This window comes from Hibiscus syriacus, unplaced genomic scaffold (assembly GCF_006381635.1).
Source record: "Hibiscus syriacus cultivar Baekdansim isolate YM2019G1 unplaced genomic scaffold, ASM638163v2 tig00111780_pilon, whole genome shotgun sequence".
Taxonomy (NCBI): Eukaryota; Viridiplantae; Streptophyta; class Magnoliopsida; order Malvales; family Malvaceae; genus Hibiscus; species Hibiscus syriacus.
The window spans coordinates 30,661-51,959 of NW_024063177.1; the positions used below are offsets into that span (position 1 = coordinate 30,661).

General features: G+C 32.6%; 1 protein-coding gene across 1 annotated transcript; it reads left to right on the forward strand.

Annotated features, from left to right (window-relative positions):
• Positions 1-1,118: 1,118 nt before the first annotated feature.
• On the forward strand, positions 1,119-2,111 carry LOC120170507. Its single transcript, XM_039178451.1, has one exon. It carries the CDS (start codon positions 1,119-1,121, stop codon positions 2,109-2,111), a length of 993 nt encoding a protein of 330 aa, XP_039034382.1.
• The last annotated feature ends 19,188 nt before the right edge of the window (positions 2,112-21,299 follow it).

The following is a 21,299-nucleotide window of genomic DNA, read 5'->3' on the forward strand; positions in this document are numbered from 1 at the left end:
CTGGTACCGACTAATCCAGATCGTATTAATAAGTGTCTTAATGTAATGATAAGACACGTTATACATTTAAACATAATACTCAAATTCAAATTTTAAAAATGACTTTGTTAATAAGAAGAATCACAAACACCAAATACAAACTATAAAATAAATATTTTTAATAGGTTTACCGAATGTAAAATTGTACTTAATAATTGAATAATTGGTGACTCGTCTGGTTCGATTCATTTGAATGTATATACAAAAATTTAGTTTAAGGACTACATGATTAGAATATAATTTAAATAACTTAAAATAATTTTTATTCAAATTTAATTAAAACATATATAAATATTAGCATAATATTTATTTTAAAATAGAGATAATTATATAATAGATCCGTAAATTATGACTTTTATTTTAAATTGATCTATATTAATCTCTAAATTACATTCCATTTTAAATTGATCCTTAAACTCTAAAACATTCTATATCAGCACTCAAACCACTAATATCATTCTATTTCAATCTTTTCGTTAACATGATGTTAACTATATTGGTTGTTTGAAATCATGTGAATTGAATCTGTGTCATTCTAAAAAAATTATAATTTATTTTGTAATGTCACGAGAATTTAATTTATTTTTGAAAGTCGTGGAATATTTTTAGAATGCCATGAGTTCAATTCTCGCGACCTTCAAAAATAGATTAATTTTTTTAACCAGTGAAGTTAACTCACATTAACGAAAGGATCAAACCAAAATATCATTGGTATTTTGAAGGCTGATATAAAATATTTTAAAGTTTATAGATCGATTCAAAATATATATTATAGTTTTGAGATTAATATAAAATATATTTAATAATAAAAATGGTTGATCATATTCAAGTTTAATTATAGAATATTTATTTATTTTTCCATGAGTTGTTAGTTACAATAGGTAATTGGAGAATATAAAGATTGGAAAACCCAAAGAATCTGATTGTTATAAACAACTCCATCTCTGCAAATTTATTAGCATTGTAGTTGTTGCTCAATCTTTTCATTTCCAAAACCACCAAGCATTTCAAAGAGAAAAGCTTGAATAAAAGGGGCATGCGTCACGGCTTTGCTTGCACATACGTTCTTTCTCTCATCAATGGAGGATACCCCGAGAACTGAAATGGAGAAATCAAGCAGCATTATGAGAAGATCAATCTTCACTTTCCTTCAAAATTACCACTTGTTCACTATAGCACCTGCGCTTCTTGCTTTCCCTTACTCTGTTTCACTTCTTCTTTCGCAAATCTTCGTTCCACCTTCTTCTTTGCTTCAATCAATCCATGCCCGTCTCGATGATCTTTTTCAAGCTTCTGGGTTTCCTTCTTCATCAGATTTCTTCACGATTCTCAGTTTAAAACTTTCCCAAACCATCTTTTTCTCCGTTTTCGCACTTCCTTTCACGCTCTCTTTCTTCCTCGTAGCCAAGGCCACCGTTATCGAACTCTGTTTCCGCCATAGGAGAAGCTCGAAGAAACCTTGTCTGTTTTCATCGGTTATTTCACTTTACAGGCCTCTCCTCGAAACCCAAATCTGTAATTTCTTGTTAATCATCTCAGCGAATGCAACGGCTTTCTCTGTTTTGTTCTTCGGGTTCAATTTGATTGATGGGTTGGGATTCTCTTCCCCTAATTGGCTTCATCTAATGTCAGCTTTCGGGGCTGTTTTTTACTCTCTGGTTCTGGCGAATGCTTTCGTAATTTCAAACATTGCATTGGTTTCATCGGGAATGGACAAGTCCGGTGGATATCTGTCGATTCTAAAAGCTTGTGTTGTTATCAAAGGAAGAACCTCGACTGCTTTATCATTGGCTTTGCCTTTAAGTCTCGCAGTGGCGGCCATTGAAGCACTGTTTCATTATCGGATCGTGAGAGCTTATGGTAGTGATGATTTCAGCTGGTTTTCGATGGTATCGGAAGGCATTTTGATTGCTTATTTGTACTCCATGGTTCTTGTTCTTGACACTGTCGTGAGCTGCTTGTTCTTCGACAGCTGCACAAGAGGTGGTTCGCTAATGGAGCATGAAAGTAAAAATATTTACAGAATTGAAATTGCAGAGGGGAAGATGAAGAATGTTGAAGATCTGCCATAGAAATTTCATCACAAAATACAGTGCCTCAATTGATATAATAAGTGTATTCAAAGAATGAACAAGATTCGTTGATGGTGGTGGAATGGAAAACCAGCCAACTTCTGTCCAGATAAACACCCATATAAGGGATATACATTCATTGTAAGCAGATTCTATGTCAGATACTTCAATTTTCCCCCTTATAAATTCTAATATTTTAAAAGTTATAAAATTTTGTTAAATTTATTAAATATTTTAAATAATTTTAAAGTAAAATACATAAATATTACTAAATTATATTATAAATAATTTTTTGGTTATTAACTTTTTAAAAGTTATAAAATTTTGTTAAATTTATTAAATTATTATAAACTAGTTCTTATATATTATAAATTAACAATGAATTTTCATACGTGTAAAAGTTATTTTTGTAATAATTCGATAAGTTCTAATGATTATTTTATATTGTTTTGATAAAGTTTATTTCATATATTTTGTTTCTCAAACTTTTATTTTTTTATCGAATTAACTTAAATATAACAAAATAGTAATTAGATCGTTAAATTGACATTAATTTTTTTCATCTTTCTATGTCACCAAAATCATAATAAGAAAATGAAAAATTATACAACGTTCATTGACCATGGATAAGCGATGAACACCATTAAATTAATTTATAAAATATTAAATTATAAAATACTAAACATATGATTATAAATTAGTTAAAAATTTAAATGTAATTTAAAGTACAAAATTTATAAAACATTAGTTTTTAGGGTAAACTACAACATTGACCACCTAACTATTTACCGCTTTTACTTTAACAATTCATTTTTCAATTTTTTCAATCGGGTCACCTAACTATTTCTATCTTGTCAATCAAACCACCTATTGTTAAATATTAACAGAGGATATGACGTGGCAGTTTACAAAATTTTGTATAATTACACATTTAATCATCATTACTTACACATTCTAATAATTTTGTCTTAACTTTTAATTAATTCAATAAATTGAATCCTCAATCAGATTGTGACATGTGTCACTATGTGATTGGAATTTTTTCTTAATAGTTTTATTTAATTTAATAAAATTTTCATCAAATCAAATGGTGTTACGTGTTACCAATTGAATGAATAGAAAATAAATTGAATCAATAACCGCTGCTGATGGGGTTTGAACCCAAGACGCGATGAAAGGAAAAAAAACACCCCAACCACTGGACTGCACAATTCAAATACCAAACTTATCACTACATAATATATATAGTTAATGGCAAAAAAAAAAGGGAAAATGACCTAATAAGAACTCCAGCATGGAATAATTGAATAATACGATAATAAGATATATATACACAAATATTATAACTGATTAATATGTGAATGTATTTTATTTATATTTTAAATCATTTTAATGAAAAAATAAAAATAAAAAAAATTTTAATATATTATAATTAAAATATAATGAAGAGCTTCGTTTACTTAGAATTTTCTTGATAGTTGAGGGCTTATCGTAATAAGCATTTTAACTTATGCATTGACTTGTTTATATCCTAGTTAAAGTAAGAATTTTATATTTTATTATTTATTCATTATATATTTGAAGAAAATTTTAGAGGAAACTTGATTTTATTGAATTAGTCTATTTTAATATAAAGTTGTTAAATAATATTAGAATCCGATTGACATTATAATATTTTAAAATATAAGATATTATACATTTCAGTTTAATAAAATTAAAATAATGAAGACAAATTATTAATTTAAAATATGTAAAATGATACATTTCAATTATAACATATTAAATTCACTTTTATTTTAATTTTGCATTAAATATGATTTAAAATATAAATAAAAAATATTCATTCATTAATTAATTATAATATTTGTTTATATATATTTTATATTTTCATACTATTCAATTATTTCATTTTTGAGTTCTTGTAAGGTCATTTATTACCCTTAACTATATTATAAATTATATAGATTATGTTCTCTATACTAAACAAATTTAGTGGTCCAATTTAGTGATTAGGGCGCACAATTTTTCGGCTTATATCCTAGGTTCAAACCCCACCATCGGTGGTTACTGATTAAATTTATTTTCCATTCATTCAATTGGTGACACATGTCACCATCAGACTGAGGATTAAATTAATTAAATAAAAATATTAAAAATCCAATCACACAATGACACATGTCACCATCAGATTGATTAAATTTATTGAATTAAATAAAAGTTAAGACCAAATTAATAGAATTTGTAAGTAATGAAGACTAAATGTGTAATTATACAAATTTTATTGACTGTCACGCCATCTCCTCCATTAATATTTAACGGCAGGTGGCTTGATTGACAAGATTTAAATAGTTAGATGTCACGATTGATAAAATTGAAAAATCGGTGGTTAAAGTAAAAGAGGTAAATAGTTAGGTGATCAATGGTATAGTTTACCCTAAAAACAAATGTTTTATAAATATTGTATTTTAATTAAATTACATTTAGATTTTTAACTAATTTATAATTATACGTTTAATATTTTATAATTTAACTTTATATAAATTAATTTAATGGTGCTCATCATTAACGGTTCTCATCCGTACTCGTCGAGCTAGTAGCATCATCCTAAGAAAATATTCTAAGATTACCTTTGTGAATAAGATTACTGAATGTAACATTACCATGGAAATGTTGTATTACCTTGTTTTGTTTGTTTAACATGAATGTAAGATTACAATGTTTAGTTGAAAGAATATAAGATTACTTGATGCACATTTTACCAAATTATCCAATGTGATTTATGTTTTTTTTTTCAAAAAGTTAAACTTTAATATTAAATTATAAATATTTGAATAAAAGTACATAAAAATATTTTAATTGTTACATTATCTAACTTTTAAGAAAAAATATATTTAATATATAATTAATATAATTAGTATATCAAACTTATATTTTTAAATAATTTTCATAAGTACCATTATTTATATAAAATATAATATAATATAATATAAAAATAATATTTTGATCTCGAGTGGACAAAGATATTATTTTTCAATGTATAAAATTCATTTTTAATAAATCAAAATTAAAAGTTATTTTAAATAATTACGTTTTTACAATAATATCATTCACCTCATAAAATTATAAAACGGTTAATATATTAAATATTGAAATTATAAAATAATTTAACGAAATCAAACTCTTTGTATATTATTATTATGTTTATAATTTTGAGTAAAGTACGAAGAATAAGAATTGAGAATGATCCATATGAAAATAATTTATTATTTTAGGGGTATTTTTATCAAAAGTAGTGGGAATTATTTATTACCTAAGAATTTAGAGGTAATGAAATTATTTAATAAGCCCTTTATGATGTTTGAACTCACAACCTTTTGCTCACGAAACGAATGCACTACCACTATGCTACAAAGACAATTGTTATAACATTATTTTCAGTAAAAAAAATTATTTCATACATATATATATTAAAATAGAAATTCTAATGTTATTAATTTAGAGAATTGTCAACATAAAGTGGTGTCACAATTTTAACAATCTTTAGAGTTGATGATTGAAGATACTAATTTTTTTTTACCCATATTGATTTATTTATTATTATTATAATTATAATTATAATTATTATTATTATTATTATTATTATTATTATTATTATTATTATTATTATTATTAAATATATATATAAATAATAATAAAAAATTACAAGCCCAATTTTCTGGCCCAAACCAAACTGAAACCCAAAACATTTAGGGTTTCAGTTAGGGTTTTCTAACCCTAGCCCCATGTCCAGCCGCCTCTGCCTCCAGCTGCCTCTGCCTCCAGCCGCCTCAGCCAACGGTCCAGCTTCCAGCCGCTTCTGCTGCCAGTGCCACGCCTCCATCGAAGCCTCCAGAAGACCCAGATGGCCACCCACGTTGCTACTCTAGCAGTGAGTCACCACATAGTTCGGTGACTCACCGAAATCCGCTCTTCGGACCGGTCCGATGGCCACACCGGTGATGGCTATAAAGCCATCACCCCATCTGCGAGCAAAAAAAAAACAGGAGGAGAGACAGAAAATACACAGAGAGAGACAGAGAAACAAGATACTAAAAAAAAAAAAGCTACCAACGATCTCAACAACAACGCAGCAAAGAAACAGAAAAGAAAGAAAAAGGAAGAAGAGAAACTTACCGAGGAAGCCCCGACCACCGGATCTCATCAAAACCTTCGAAAAACCGAAGGTATATTTCTTAGATTTGCTCCGATCGGGAGCTGTTTAAAAGAAAAGATCATCGGAACCGTCATTAGGACGGTCCGATCTACGTTTCAATGTAAAAAAAAATTATTCCGGCCACCGAAGACGGTGGCCGGCGGCGGGATCCACGCCGGCAAGCGGTTGCCGGCCGGAGAGCTTCTCTCTTTTCTAGAGAGAAGCGAGAGAAAAATTCTCTCTCTCAGAGAAGAGAGAGAGAGGAAAAATAAAGAAATGAAGCTGGCCCTTCGGGCCAGCCGGGTTTGGGCATTAAATAGCCTTCCCGAACGACGTCGTTTCGGGAAGGACTATGCGTGTAATTAAATAATAGTTAAACCCCGTCCGAAGCCATTCCAATTTGTAATTTTTACATTCTAGTCACTAAATCGAGTTTATAATACTTTTAATTCAGATCTTTAATTTTAATTTCATTTATTTTAGTCCTTTATATTAAAATAATATATTTAGGATAAATAACAAATTTAATCCCTTAATTTTTAATAAATAATATTTTAATCCCTAGTTTATATTTTTAATTTATTTTAATCTTATATTCGAATTTTAAATAAGTTTATTTTAGTCACTAAATTATTAAATAAGAAAATAGCATGTTCAATCCCTGTAATTCTGATTAATTATGAATTAGGTTTTTAATTTTAATTTTACTATAATTTAGTCCTTTATTTTAAGTAATTTTTATTTTATTGCTTTTAAATATATGGCTATAATTGTATTTTTTTTAATTTTACTTGTTTATATATTTAAATATTTTTATAAATATATAATAAATAAATATTTATTTTAAATAAATATCGAAGAAAAGGACAGTCTTAATACAACTGGATGTCCTATTATGATATTTTAAAATTAAAAATTATAAAAAATATTATTTAATTTAAATTAATATTTATCAATATCAAAGAAAAGAGTTGTCTTAAGGCACCTAGAAGTCCTTTTTCGATATTTTTAAATATTTTTTTATATAATTTTGAAATAATAGGATTATAAATTAAATATATTTTGAATTTTATTTTGAATTTTATTTTGAATTTTTAATAATAGAGACAATTTATAATTAAAAAGTACCAATATTGGGCGTTGTAGGGGTGCTAATCCTTCCCTAAACGTAATCGACCACGAATCCCTTTTTATTATCAAAAAGAACGAATTTTTGGTTACAAACGCAGATCAGTTCATTTTTTTTATTGGTGTTTTCTTAAAACTCTTTTAAAAAAATAATTTTTAGGTATTCGACCTACCTGACCCAAAAGGCCGATGGCGACTCCCAAATTATTTCCAAAACCATTTATTCACATAAATTTTCCAGCCAATATAATATTTCGTGCCCGGACGAAAACCGGTTACGACAGCTTGGCGACTCCGCTGGGGACCTGGTCAAACTTTAAAAACAATTATAAATTGTCTCTATTAATTAAAAATTAAAATTTATATTTTTAATTTTTAATTTTTTCTTTTCAAAATTTTTATATATACTTATTATTTTCATATTATTTATATGTATATTATTTTATTAATGTTCCATTTTATTTGCAAGTATTTTATTTCATTATTTATTTTTCTGTCAAAGGTTTGAATATTTCTCCTCACACACAACACTTGCATTGCATAACATAAAGCTCTATAATTGAGTTGTCCCTTTTAAGTGGGAGTGAAAGCGACGTCTTCGTGAGAATTTATTCTCCGTGTCAGACCTAGCAAGTAACTTTCGGGGTTCATATGCTCTATGTCTTCGTGAGAATTTATTCTCCGTGTCAGGCATAGAGAAATGTATCCCCTCGAATTGAACTCGGTCCACTTTAGTCTGTGATGGACTAGGATTGAGGGTTAGCAACCCAAGGGGGCACTAACAAGGACAATTCGGGTACCTTTATTCTTAGATCTGAAACCCTGCATATAAATAACCATAGAAACTCTTCCGATCTGAAGTCATGCCGAAATTTTGTCCAAAATAGGTGTACACACAGGAGAAATGAATTCTGACTTTCCTGTTAATTTATTTATTTTCTTTACTGATTAAATTACATGTATATTTAAATTATTTAAATTAAGAAAAAAGCATGTTTAAATAAAAATATTTATGTAAATGTTATTATTAAATTTCTTTATTATGTAAACTAATTTATTTTCTTTTTGTGTGTTCTTTATTTTTCTGTTTGCATAGCATCATACAGGATAAAAGGCATTGATCCTTGTGTTAATTGTCTCATTGGAAAGCCTTCATCCATGGATAAAAAGTGTTCAAACCAAGTAATTCTAAACTCAGAAGTAAGACAGTGGGCTGAGGATTTACAAAGACAAGAAGGAGACAGTCTGCAGGATGATTATGTATCTGACTTAGCCAGTTATGCTCCAGTTTCGCTAAAAAGAAATGATATGCAAGATTTGCTAAGTATTTGGGAAAGTTGGGATTCAAATAAAAAATTGCAGTTTTATCAGACTTACGGAGACATCCCATATTTGCTATATGTTGAAGTTGATGATGAATTGCTCAGAGCCCTAATTCAATTCTAGAATCCAGGGTACAATTGCTTCACTCTCAATAAAGAAGATTTGGTCCCTACTATTGAAGAGTACACAACTTTGTTACATATCGAAGGGGCTTTGGAGAATCGAATCTATTCAAAGTCAATTAAAACTCAACCATTTCGAGTTAAATTAACAAAGATTGCCGGGGTACGAGAAGAATGAGTGGCATCCCGTACAAAACAAAAAGGCGAAAGCGAAGGCATTGCTTGGATCAACATTAAAGAACTTATTCAGAGTCATCCATATATTAAAGTACGATTCGATTTATTTGCTCTGGGTATGTATGGTATGATCATCTTCCCAAAAGTAGTGGGATATGTTGAAGCTGCAGTGGTAGATTTGTTTGAACAGCTACCGAAAAAGATTAATCCTGCTTCTGCAATCCTAGCAGAGACCTTCAGATCGTTAAATGCTTGTAGAAAGCTAGGAGGTGGACGATTCTCAGGGTGTACCCAGTTGTTATATGTTTGGATCCGTAGTCATTTCTGGAAGACAGAAAAGGTTTCATACCGACGCTTTAATACGGATTACTCACCATTAAAAGAATTTCTGGAGCAAGAATGGCCGAAAGAAATTAAGAAAGATATGTGGATTAATGCCTTTCGAAATCTGCAAAGCAATGACGTTGTTTGGCGAGCCCCGTGGCAAATACAAAGGGAATTCATTTACAAATGTAGAGATTACAACTGGATAATGATGCTCGGATTATGGGGAGGAATTGGATATGCACCACTTCTGGTCATAAGACAGTATGAAGGTCGTCAATTTGTACCTGTCACTGCTGGATTACAGTCATCTGAGTTCGCATTCCATAGCAAAAATTATAAAAGAAGTATCATGGAAGCCGTTACAGCTTGGAAAACAACTTTTTGTATCCGAGCTAAAGCAGCAAAAAAATGCTAACTCCTGATTATGAAGAATGGAGATCTGCCAGGAAAAATGAAAATATTCCTCTACCAGATCAAAAAGAGGATATCTCTATGGAAGATCGCATTAAGGTGGTTCCATCAGAGATTGAAATCCTGAGAGCTGAGTTTAAAGCAGAAAGAGAAGGCTGGTCGAAAAGAATTAGAGCAAATGAGACAAGATAAAGCTATGTTGGGTGTTGACATTGACTTTCATTCATCACAATGTGCAATGTTGAGAAAAGATAAAGAAAAAGTTGATGATGAATTCAGAGTATTACAGAAAAATTACCAGGAGTTATATAAATCCCGGAAAGCATCAGGATCAAGCCAGGCAACAATACAGATGACCAGAGAATTGAACATCGAGAAAAGACGAGTTGAAGATCTGAAAGGAAAGAATAAACGTCTACTCAAAAGCCTTGAGAAAGGAAAGCAAAAAATGGAAGATTTTGAGGTTGACAGAAGAGAGCGAATTATAAAACACAAAGCTGAACACCGTGAGATCATGAATGAAATGCGAAGAGAAAGGGATCGAGCCAAAGATTTAGAAGAGATGAAGAATGATATCTTTGAAAAATTTGAAGGTGAGAAAAATATCATGTTCAAGGGATTTGAATCTGAAATGAACCAGTTGATTGCCGAACTTGAAGTCAGGGGCCAAAAGATTGAAGAGTTCAATGTTGAAAAAGAAAAATGGGAACTGGAAAGAAAGAATTTCAACACCAAACTTGAGGTAGAGCAAGAAGTGGCTAGCAATTGGATGCAAAGATGCAGAAACAAGAATGTTCAAATCCAAAAGTTTAATCAAAGAACACAAGAAGCACGAACAAAACTTGAAGAAGATCTGGATCAGTCTAGAAACAAAAACTCAGAGTTTAATGCTTACATTTTGCAACTTGAAGAATCATTGTTTCAAGAAAAGGTTCGTCTAGGACCTAATGATCTCAAAGAAAGTAATGAGGAAAGTGCTTCACTGCGAAGACGCATTAGAGATCTTGAAAAAATTCTGCACAATTGTCAAGTCAGAATCACTGAGTTAGAGCAAACTCTTGAAGGAACGAATGAACAATGGCAAAAGTCAACTAATTTCTACGTGGAAAGAAGTGAAGAAAGAAGTAATATGGTGTTCGAGGCCATGGTACAAATGAGCGAAATTGCTAGATATGTTGGGGAACTAGCTGTTGAAGCCAAAATAATTGAGCATCACATTGATCCAGTTACTAAGTGCGGAAAGAAGGTGTCATGGTTAATGAAAGAAATTATAGAGCTTAATAAAAAAGCTATGCCTTATCTGTAGTTATGAATTATTATAAAGAAACTTTTGTATGCCGATGAAAGTTGTTCTATGACAGTTAACTTTTTGGGATCAATGCCTTTTTTGCATACATTCATCATTCATTTCATAATTTTCTTTATGAATAATTTTATTATTTTATTTATTAAGATAAAATTCATTAATTAAAATCTGAAAAAAAATAATAATATTAAAAGATTTTTCAATCGCAGTTATTCTGGCCAAAAGAGAAATACAACATCACTACGGTACTAGACAAGCTACTAAGAGAATTATGGAAGATAAAATACAGCGTATTGAGGAACAACATAATAAAGAACAAGCAGAAATGAGAATGAAGCTGGAGAAAATTGAAGCCAATATTGCAAATTCTCTAGACAGCATGATGCAGAAAATAGAGGACATGTTTAAAAGACATGCTATCATTGGAAAAATGCATGAAAATCCTGTATCTTTCGATCAAGAACCTATGTATCCTCTAGGTTTTCCACCAGAACCAATTTATCATTCTGGTACTACACCTATACAAATCAATGCTCGTACATCATCATTTCAAGAAGCCAAACCACAGGAAAATCAACAAGTGGATCCTACATCTTCAAGTAAAAATCCGCTTATATCAGATGTGAAAATAGGGGATTTTAATACTGAGCATTTAATCCCAGATTTGAATGAGCTGAATGAGAAACAAAAAGCAAATGAAGAATTGACCATACAGATCAAGAGCTTAGAAGAACGAATGAAATCCGTGGAAATAACTGAATCATTTTATGGGTTTGACGCTAGTGAGTTGAGTTTGGTTCCAGACTTAATCCTCCCCATCAAGTTCAAAGCTCCTGAATTTGATAAATATGATGGTACTACATGCCCTTCATCCCACATTACTATGTTTTGTCGAAGAATGGCGGGATATGTGAAGGACGAGAAATTGTTAATTCACTGCTTTCAGGATAGTTTGACAGGACCGGCTTTAAAATGGTATACTCAATTGACCAAAGCCAATATTAGATCTTGGAAAGATCTGGCTAAAGCATTCTTAGAGCAGTACCGCCACGTAACAGACATGGTCCCTGATAGATGGACTCTCCAAAACTTGGAGAAAAAGAATAATGAAACGTTCAGACAGTATGCCCAGAGATGGCGTGATACAGCTGCCCAAGTTCAACCACCTTTATCAGAAAAAGAGGTCACAGTAATATTTGTTCATACATTGAAAGCTCCTTATTTAAATCATCTAATGGGGAATGCAACCAGAAATTTTGCAGATTTGGTCATTTCTGGAGAACTCATTGAAAATGTCTTGAAAAGTGGCAAAATTGAATCAAATGAGGGGTCTAGTTCCAAAAGACCTATGTACCGGAAAAAAGAGAATGAAGTTAACAATGCAAACTCTTACAACAAGGATTCATCGAAAAGTGTTACAATAACCCAGCCAAGGGTTAAGAAAAAGGAAACAAACACTAATCGAGCAGATTCCAGAGGATCTCGAAAGGAAAATGAAAGGTTGTCTTTTACACCTCTACCAGTACCATATGCTGAGATCTATGATTCACTGTTAAAAGCAGATGTCATACGACCCTATCCTTTGGTTCCCATGCAACCACCATTCCCTCCTTGGTATGATACAAAGGCACACTGTGTTTACCATGAAGGAATCACGGGTCATTCTATTGAAAACTGTTTGGCATTCAAAAGGGTGGTCCAAAATTTGATCAACACTGGAAAGTTGGAATTCAATACACCATCTGCATCAAATCATCCATTGCCAAATCATGGAGATAAAAACGTGAATGCAATTCAGGAAGAGAACAGAAAGAAAGCAAAAACTGACATTTCTGAAATAAAATCTCCTTTTGTTTGGGTATTCCAACAACTCTCTATAGCCGGTATAATTCCACAACAATTCAGGCCAAAGCAGAATGAAGGCAAGAATTATTGTGAATATCATCAGGAGAAAGGGCATAAAATTCAACTATGTCCTGAGTTTAGGGATTTGGTGCAAAAATTGATGAACAACAGAGAAATAGAATTCTTTGAAGAAGAACCAGGGAAAAAAGAAGATGATGTTTGCTCATCAGAGGATTCTAAACCTAATCAAAGAATAAATGATCCTGTGATCATTAATGTGAAATCATCTACAGCGATTCCTGCACCAATAAAGCCGAAAGTAGTTATCACCACTCCTCTACCATTTCCATACAAAGATACCCGCAGGGTACCTTGGAATTATACTACCAATGTTTCAATGGTAGGAGGATCTGTTTCTCTAGAAAAAACAGAAGAGAAAATACAGAGTTTGGATACAACATCGACGTCTGAAGCAGTGAGCGAAGTCGGTTTCTTTACGAGAAGTGAGAGATGTTACTCTCCCGAAACATCCAATGCTTCAGAACAAGTGAAAGCAAAAGGAAAAGCCATGGCAATACCTCAGAAGGTATTTGAGGATGAATCCCTTCCAGCATTTAATGAGCCTGTGATAGAAAAACAAGCTCAAGAATTTTTGAAATTCTTGAAATGCAGTAAGTATAGTGTGGTTGAACAACTACACAAACAACAAGCGAGAATTTCTATTCTTGATCTATTGATGAATTCAGAAGCACATAGAAATGCTTTGATGAAAATTCTCAATCAAACATTCATCCCTGAAGATATATCCCTCAATAAACTTGACAGAATTGTGGGACATATAGCCGCTGACAATTACATAACATTCACGGATGATGAAATACCGGAAGGCGGAATGGGGTCAGTAAAAGCTTTGAACATCACGACACATTGTCATGGTCATGTGTTGCCAGGAGTATTGATTGACAATGGATCCGCTCTCAACTTGATGCCTCTAGTCACACTTCAAAGAATGCATCTGGATCAATCACACATGAAGAGTTATCAGAATGTAGTGCGAGCATTTGATGGTACTCAAAAAGAGGTGCTTGGGAAAATGGAAATACCGTTGTTAATTGGACCAGTCGTGTACAATATTGACTTTGTGGTGATGGACATCCACCCTACATATAATTGTCTATTAGGGAGGCCATGGATCATTCAGCAGGAGCCGTTCCTTCTTCATTACATCAGAAATTGAAATTTGTTGTTGATGGACAACTAATATGCGTAGGAGCTGAAGAAGAAATCATTGCGTCGGTAACAAGTGATGTTCCATATATCGACACCAATGATAATGCTCTTGAATGCTCTTTCCGAGCTCTTGAATTTGTAAATGCAACCTTTATTGCAGAAGGAAGCAAAATTCCATATCCCAGATTATCTGATTGCACCAAAATGACGGTACAACAAACTTTAGGCATCGGAGCTAAAGCTGGGAAAGGTTTAGGAAAGAATCTTCAAGGGATTTCAGTTCCTGTCAGTATAAAGATGAAGAAAGATCGTTTTGGGCTTGGATTTAAGCCCAATTTTCAGCAAAAGAACAAAGAGATGAAAAGAAGATGTGAAGACAGAAAGGCAAAATTGAAAGGGGGAGAAATCCTTTGGGAACACATGTTTTTCCCACAGTTGAAGACCACCTTCAGATCAGGGGGAACAATTAATGTAGAACAGCAGCTTGTTGAAGCCTTTAAAGAAGAAAAGTTGACGAAAGATCAAAACATAGTTGAAGAAGCTATGAATGGATTATTTATCAACATGATCATGAATGACAACAATACTGGCAAATATTTGGATAGGATTCGCCCATGTTTTCCTGGAGAAACACTCAACAATTGGACAACTGAAGATCTTCCTATAGTTTTTAATATTAACGTAGAGTAATATTCAGAACTAATCTTTATGTTTAGCTCAAAAATATGAAAACTTTTTGTCTTGTAAAGGAAATTATGTTAAATATAAGAAATTTTCTTTAAATTTTCAGATGGCAATCATTCTTTACATTTTCTTACATTCTTTACATTTATTTCATAAATTTACTATATTTTTTCGGAAATATGTCCGACTTAAATTTGCAGGTGTCACCATGTTAATAGCATGTTTATTCCTAAATTTAATCAAGAGATAAATTTAGAGCAACCTATATGTCTGGAAGAAATCAATGGGTGTGAGGATGAACCGGAATGTGATGTTCCTACTGAACTATTAAGATTGGTAGAAAAAGAAGACAAACAAATTCTACCTCACAAAGAAGAGATTGAGACTGTGAATTTGGGAACAGATGAAGAAATAAAAGAGGTAAAAATTGGCACTACTCTGACAATCCAGATAAAACAAGAATTGATAAATCTCCTTCAAGAGTTCAAAGATATCTTTGCCTGGTCTTATCAAGATATGCCTGGTTTAAGCACAGATATAGTGATACACAAGCTTCCAATCAATCCAGAATATAAACCGGTCCAACAAAAGCTCAGACGAATGAGGCCAGAAATGTTGTTGCAGATCAAAGAAGAAGTGATGAAACAGATCAATGCAGGTTTCCTACAGGCATCTAAATACCCAGAATGGGTAGCCAACATTGTTCCCGTACCAAAGAAAAATGGGAAAGTTCGAATGTGTGTGGATTACAGAGATCTCAACAAAGCTAGTCCAAAAGATAGCTTTCCATTACCCCACATAGACACATTGGTGGACAATACTGCAGGGCATGCATGGTTTTCATTCATGGATGGTTTTTCAGGATATAATCAGATAAAAATGAATCCTGAAGACATGGAAAAAAACAACATTTGTAACCATGTGGGGCACATTCTGTTATAAAGTGATGCCATTTGGATTGAAAAATGCTGGGGCAACGTATCAAAGAGCCATGGTAACTTTGTTTCATGACATGATGCACAAAGAAATTGAAGTATACGTGGATGACATGATTGCCAAATCCCAAACTGAAGAAGAACATATTCAAAATCTGAGAAAGCTTTTCCAGAGATTGAGGAAGTATCAATTAAAGCTCAACCCCGCAAAATGCACTTTTGGGGTAACTTCCGGGAAACTTTTGGGATTTGTGGTCAGCAAAAAAGGAATCGAGATTGATCCAGATAAAGTAAAAGCAATTCAAGATCTTCCACCACCCAATACAAAAAAAGAAGTTCGAGGCTTTTTGGGAAGATTAAATTATATATCTCGGTTCATTTCTCAATTAACTGACAAATGTGATCCAGTGTTCAAATTACTTCGAAAGAACAATCCTGAAGTCTGGAATGAAGAATGTCAAGAAACTTTGGATATTATTAAGAAATATTTATCCAATGCCCCAATTTTAGTATCACCAATGCCTGATAGACCATTAATTCTCTACTTGACGGTCTTTGAAAATTCGATGGGATGTGTACTAGGACAGCATGATGAATCTGGAAGAAAAGAAAAAGCTATTTATTATCTGAGCAAGAAATTTACTGATTGTGAAATTCGATATCCACCAATACAAAAATTATGTTGTGCCTTGGTGTGGGCTACTCGAAGACTCAGACAATATATGTTATACCATACTACTTGGCTGATATCGAAACTTGATCCTTTGAAATTCTTAATGGAATCACCAGCTTTGACAGGCAGAATGGCTAGATGGCAGATGTTATTATCTGAGTTTGATATTGTATATGTCAACCAAAAAGCAATAAAAGGAAGTGTAATAGCTGATTTTCTGGCCAGTCGTGTATCAAATGATTATCAACCTTTGAGTTTCAATTTTCCCGATGAAGATTTGTTGTGCATATCCATGAATGAAGAAGTCAGAACAAATGATACATCTGCATTTTGGAAGCTTTACTTTGACGGAGCATCTAATACTTTGGGACGAGGAATCAGGGCAGTGTTAATTTCTCCAGAAAATATTTATTATCCCTTTACAAGTAGACTGGAGTTCTTTTGCACCAATAACATGGCGGAATATGAAGCTTGTGTCATGGGATTGAAAGCAGCTATAGAAAGAAAAATCAAATGTCTCAAAATATATGGAGATTCATCGTTAGTGGTGTATCAATTGCGAGGAGAATGGGAAACAAAAGATCCCAAATTGTTGGAATATCGAAATTTTACCCTCGAATTAGTGAAAGAATTTGAGAGAGTTACCTTCAATTATCTCCCTCGAGAAGAAAATCAAATGGCAGATGCTTTGGCTACATTAGCTGCTATGTTTCAGGCAACTAAGAAAGTTGATATGATGCCAATCAAAATGCAAGTATATGAAATTCCTGCACATTGTTATAGTGTGGAAGAAGAGGTAGATGGTAAACCATGGTATCATGATATTCTGTAATATATCAAAAATCAAAGTTATCCACCCAATGCATCGGAAATTGATAAAAGAACTTTGAGAAGAATGGCTGCTGGATATTTTCTTGATGGAGAGATTATGTATAGAAGAAGCAATGATCATATGCTATTGAGATGTTTAAATACCAGCGAAGCTCGAAGCATCATTGAAGAAGTACACAGTGGAATATGTGGAACACATGCAAATGGTCTTTCCATGGCCAGAAAAATAATGAGATATGGATACTATTGGGCTACCATGCACACAGATTGCATTAATTATGCAAGGAAATGTCATAAATGCCAGATATATGCAGACAATATTCATGTACCCCCATCTCCTTTACATGTAATGACAGCACCCTGGCCATTTTCTATGTGGGGAATAGATGTCATTGGAGCAATTACACCAAAAGCATCGAATGGACATTGTTTCATCCTTGTGGCCATTGATTATTTTACCAAATGGGTTGAAGCTGCTTCATATACCAATATTAAGAGGTCCACAGTCTGCAAATTCATAAAGAAAGAGATAATTTGCCGATATGGTCTACCAGAAAGGATCATTACAGATAATGCTCTGAACTTGAACAACAAAATGATGACCGAACTTTGTGCACAGTTTAAGATCAAACATGAAAACTCAGTGGCATATCGTCCAAAGATGAATGGGGCAGTTGAAGCAGCAAATAAGAACATCAAGAGAATCATTACAAAGACCAATGAAACTTACAAAGATTGGCACGAAAAGTTACCTTTTGCTCTATATGCATACCAAACTACTGTTCGAACATCTACTGGGGCAACACCGTTTTCTTTAGTCTACGGGATGGAAGCAGTCTTACCAATTGAAGTTGAGATTCCATCGCTTCGAATATTGAGAGAAACAAAATTGGATGAATCTGAATGGATCCAAGCTAGAGTTGATCAATTGAACCTTGTTGAGGAGAAAAGATTGAAAGCTATTTACCATGGACAGTTGTATCAGAAACGGATGATGAAGTCTCATGACAAAAAAGTACATCCAAGAGAATTCCAAGAGGGTGATCTAGTACTAAAAAAGATTTTGCCTATACATAAAGATTTCCGTGGGAAATGGATGCCTAATTGGGAAGGGCCATACGTTGTGAAAAAGGCCTTTTCCGGAGGAGCATTGATCTTGGCAGAAATGGATGAAAAAATTCTGAGAAATCCAATAAACTCAGATTCTGTCAAGAAATATTATGCTTGAAGAAAAAGAAAAAAAAAAGAAATATTATGCTTGAAAAAAAAAGAAAAAAAAAGAAAAAATGGAAAAAAGAAGAAAAGGGGGGGTCAAGGTGAAAACCCGCAAAGGGCATCTTGTAACCAAAGGAAGGATTTGAGTTGAAAACCTGAAAAGGCGGCTCAAATGCAGGTTGATATTAGGCATCTGGCAATTGAACTCTCTTAAGATTTTGACAGTTTGGGAGAAACTTCACATCTACAAGCATTTTGACAACGTTTGAGATCTTCCAGACAAAAGCTTACATCATTTCTCTAAGTTATGTCAACTTGATTAATTTAGAAATACTTATGATTATAATTTGTTGAGACATTTGAATTTTTATCATTCTTATGCTTGCCAGAACTTTGAATACAATTCTATCTATTTCAAGTTCAATTTATTTGAGATTCAATTTATTTTCGAAAATTCAATTTATTCTTTTATATGAATTAACATAATTTTGAAATAATTTAAATATTTCTGAATATCACTTTATGTTAATACTTTTAAATACATGGAATACAAAGTAAGCAAATCATCACCATCTTAAAGCCATGAACATCAAGATTGTTACACGGGATGCTACCGACAACAAGGTCGAATCCGCCAATTCTACTCATCAATTGTTCCAACCGATCACCATTCAGTTCTTGCACATCTGTTTTCAAAGATATACTAAGACAGTAGAAGGCGACCTCTGCAGTACTGATTCCAGCAAAAAGAAACAAGACATTGATATCACTGGGAAACATGTCTCTATACAGATCCTTGTGTATGGTTTTTAAGGAAACATAGAAGCATTTCCACCTCATCAGGTTCAAGTGGAGCAACTTTATTCCTTCCAACCCATATTAGATTCCATTTTCAGCACTCATTAAGAACATACTTCTGGACACTCGAAGGTGGCTCATTGTCATAAGCTTCAAGAACCTTACAGATCCTTTCTGTCAATTTGGCACTTCATGTACATGTTTATAAACAGTTCAACTTTGTTTTTGGATTCCAAGAAGGCCATCATTTCTTTGTCAATGGAAAAGCATCAGCACATGGAGGAAACATAATAGGAGAAAATATGTTCTTAATTGACAGAATTATGAATATAACCCTTGTTAGTGTAGTAGCATGAAAATGTTTCGAATCTACAAATTATGGCTTTACATCTAATAAGTACTGTGACATCCCAGTCCAAACCTTAACTGGAATAAATGCAATGTGCTCATAGCATCTTCTGGAAGTGTTCTTTGAGTTATCTGATTTGGTTTGGCAGAACCAATCATTGAATTTGGAAGATGAATGTGCTCATAGCATCTTCTGGAAGTGTTCTTTGAGTTATCTGATCTGGTTTGGCAGAACCAATCATTGAATTTGGAAGATGAATTTGCTAATAGCATCTTCTGGAAGTGTTCTTTGAGTTATCTGATCTGGTTTGGCAGAACCAATCATTGAATTTGGAAGATGAATGTGCTCATAGCATCTTCTGGAAGTGTTCTTTGAGTTATCTGATCTGGTTTGGCAGAACCAATCATTAAATTTGGAAGATGAATTTGCTAATAGCATCTTCTGGAAGTGTTCTTTGAGTTATCTGATCTGGTTTGGCAGAACCAATCATTGAATTTGGAAGATGAATTTGCTCATAGTAGAAATAAGGAAACTCAATAGCATCTTCTGGAAGTGTTCTTTGAGTTATCTGATCTGATTTGGTAGGAACTACAGAACCAATAATTGGAATTAAAAGATGAACTGCATGATCGTCTTCATTAAGAAGCTTCTTTTCAAGCTTCTTTTGCTTATTCCTTTCCCAAAAATCATAGCCCAAGTTTCGCCTTTTTTTGTAATTGGGATCATCACATAATGGCTTCCCATCTTTTACCGGAAGAAGTGCGTCAGCATCTTTAGTCATTTGAGCAGCACACATAAAATCTATCAATGTTGCAATTGATGAATCTGGACCACATTTCTCCAGGGCTATTGAAGTTTCAGCCTCTGAGAATCCCATTTTTGTCAAGTATAACAGTTTATTCTCCTCATCAGAATCAGAATTCAAGATTTCTCGATATTAAAAGAACTATCGATATCTGTGAAATCATCTGAAAAGGTCACTTCATAATCAGATGAGTTGTTATCAGAACCAACATGTCGGATGAAGGCAAGTTTTTCAAGAGCCTATACTATTGAGTTTTATTCTCAAGATGTTTTGTGACATTATATCTACATCTAGATTTGTCAAAGATGATAGATTCTCTAATTTGAAGAAGAAAGATTTATTGGGTTTCTACAATTGAAGAAATACTCAATTCACCAATCTGAAATCAAATAACTTAACATTCATGCATCATATTTAGGTGTTTGCAAAAATAGGTGCATTTTCATTCATTTTCATCCATACTGAATTTTTAACAGGAATTCCAAAGATTGTTAGCAAAGATTTAAATCCATCATTTGATGGATCAGCTTTTCCAGAGAAAGTTCATAAAGAGAAGAACTCATCTGAAGAAGGAAGAATAAGTTCATAATGAGAAGAATTTGTTCAACCTTTTGTTTAAATTCATCATATGATGGATTATCTTTTCCAGTTCGAGTTCATAATGAGAAGAACTCATCTGAAGAAGGATGAAGAAGTTCATAATGAGAAGAATTTGTTCAACCTTTTGCTCAAATCTATCACTTGATGGATTATCTTTGCCAGAGAAAGTTCATAATGAGAAGAACTCATCTGAAGAATGAAGAAGAAATTCATAATGAGAAGAATTTGTTCAACCTT

What these genes read in the sequence shown, in the direction of transcription:
- LOC120170507 (XM_039178451.1), top strand. Translation starts at nt 1,119, where the DNA reads ATGGAGGATACCCCGAGAACTGAAATGGAGAAATCAAGCAGCATTATG.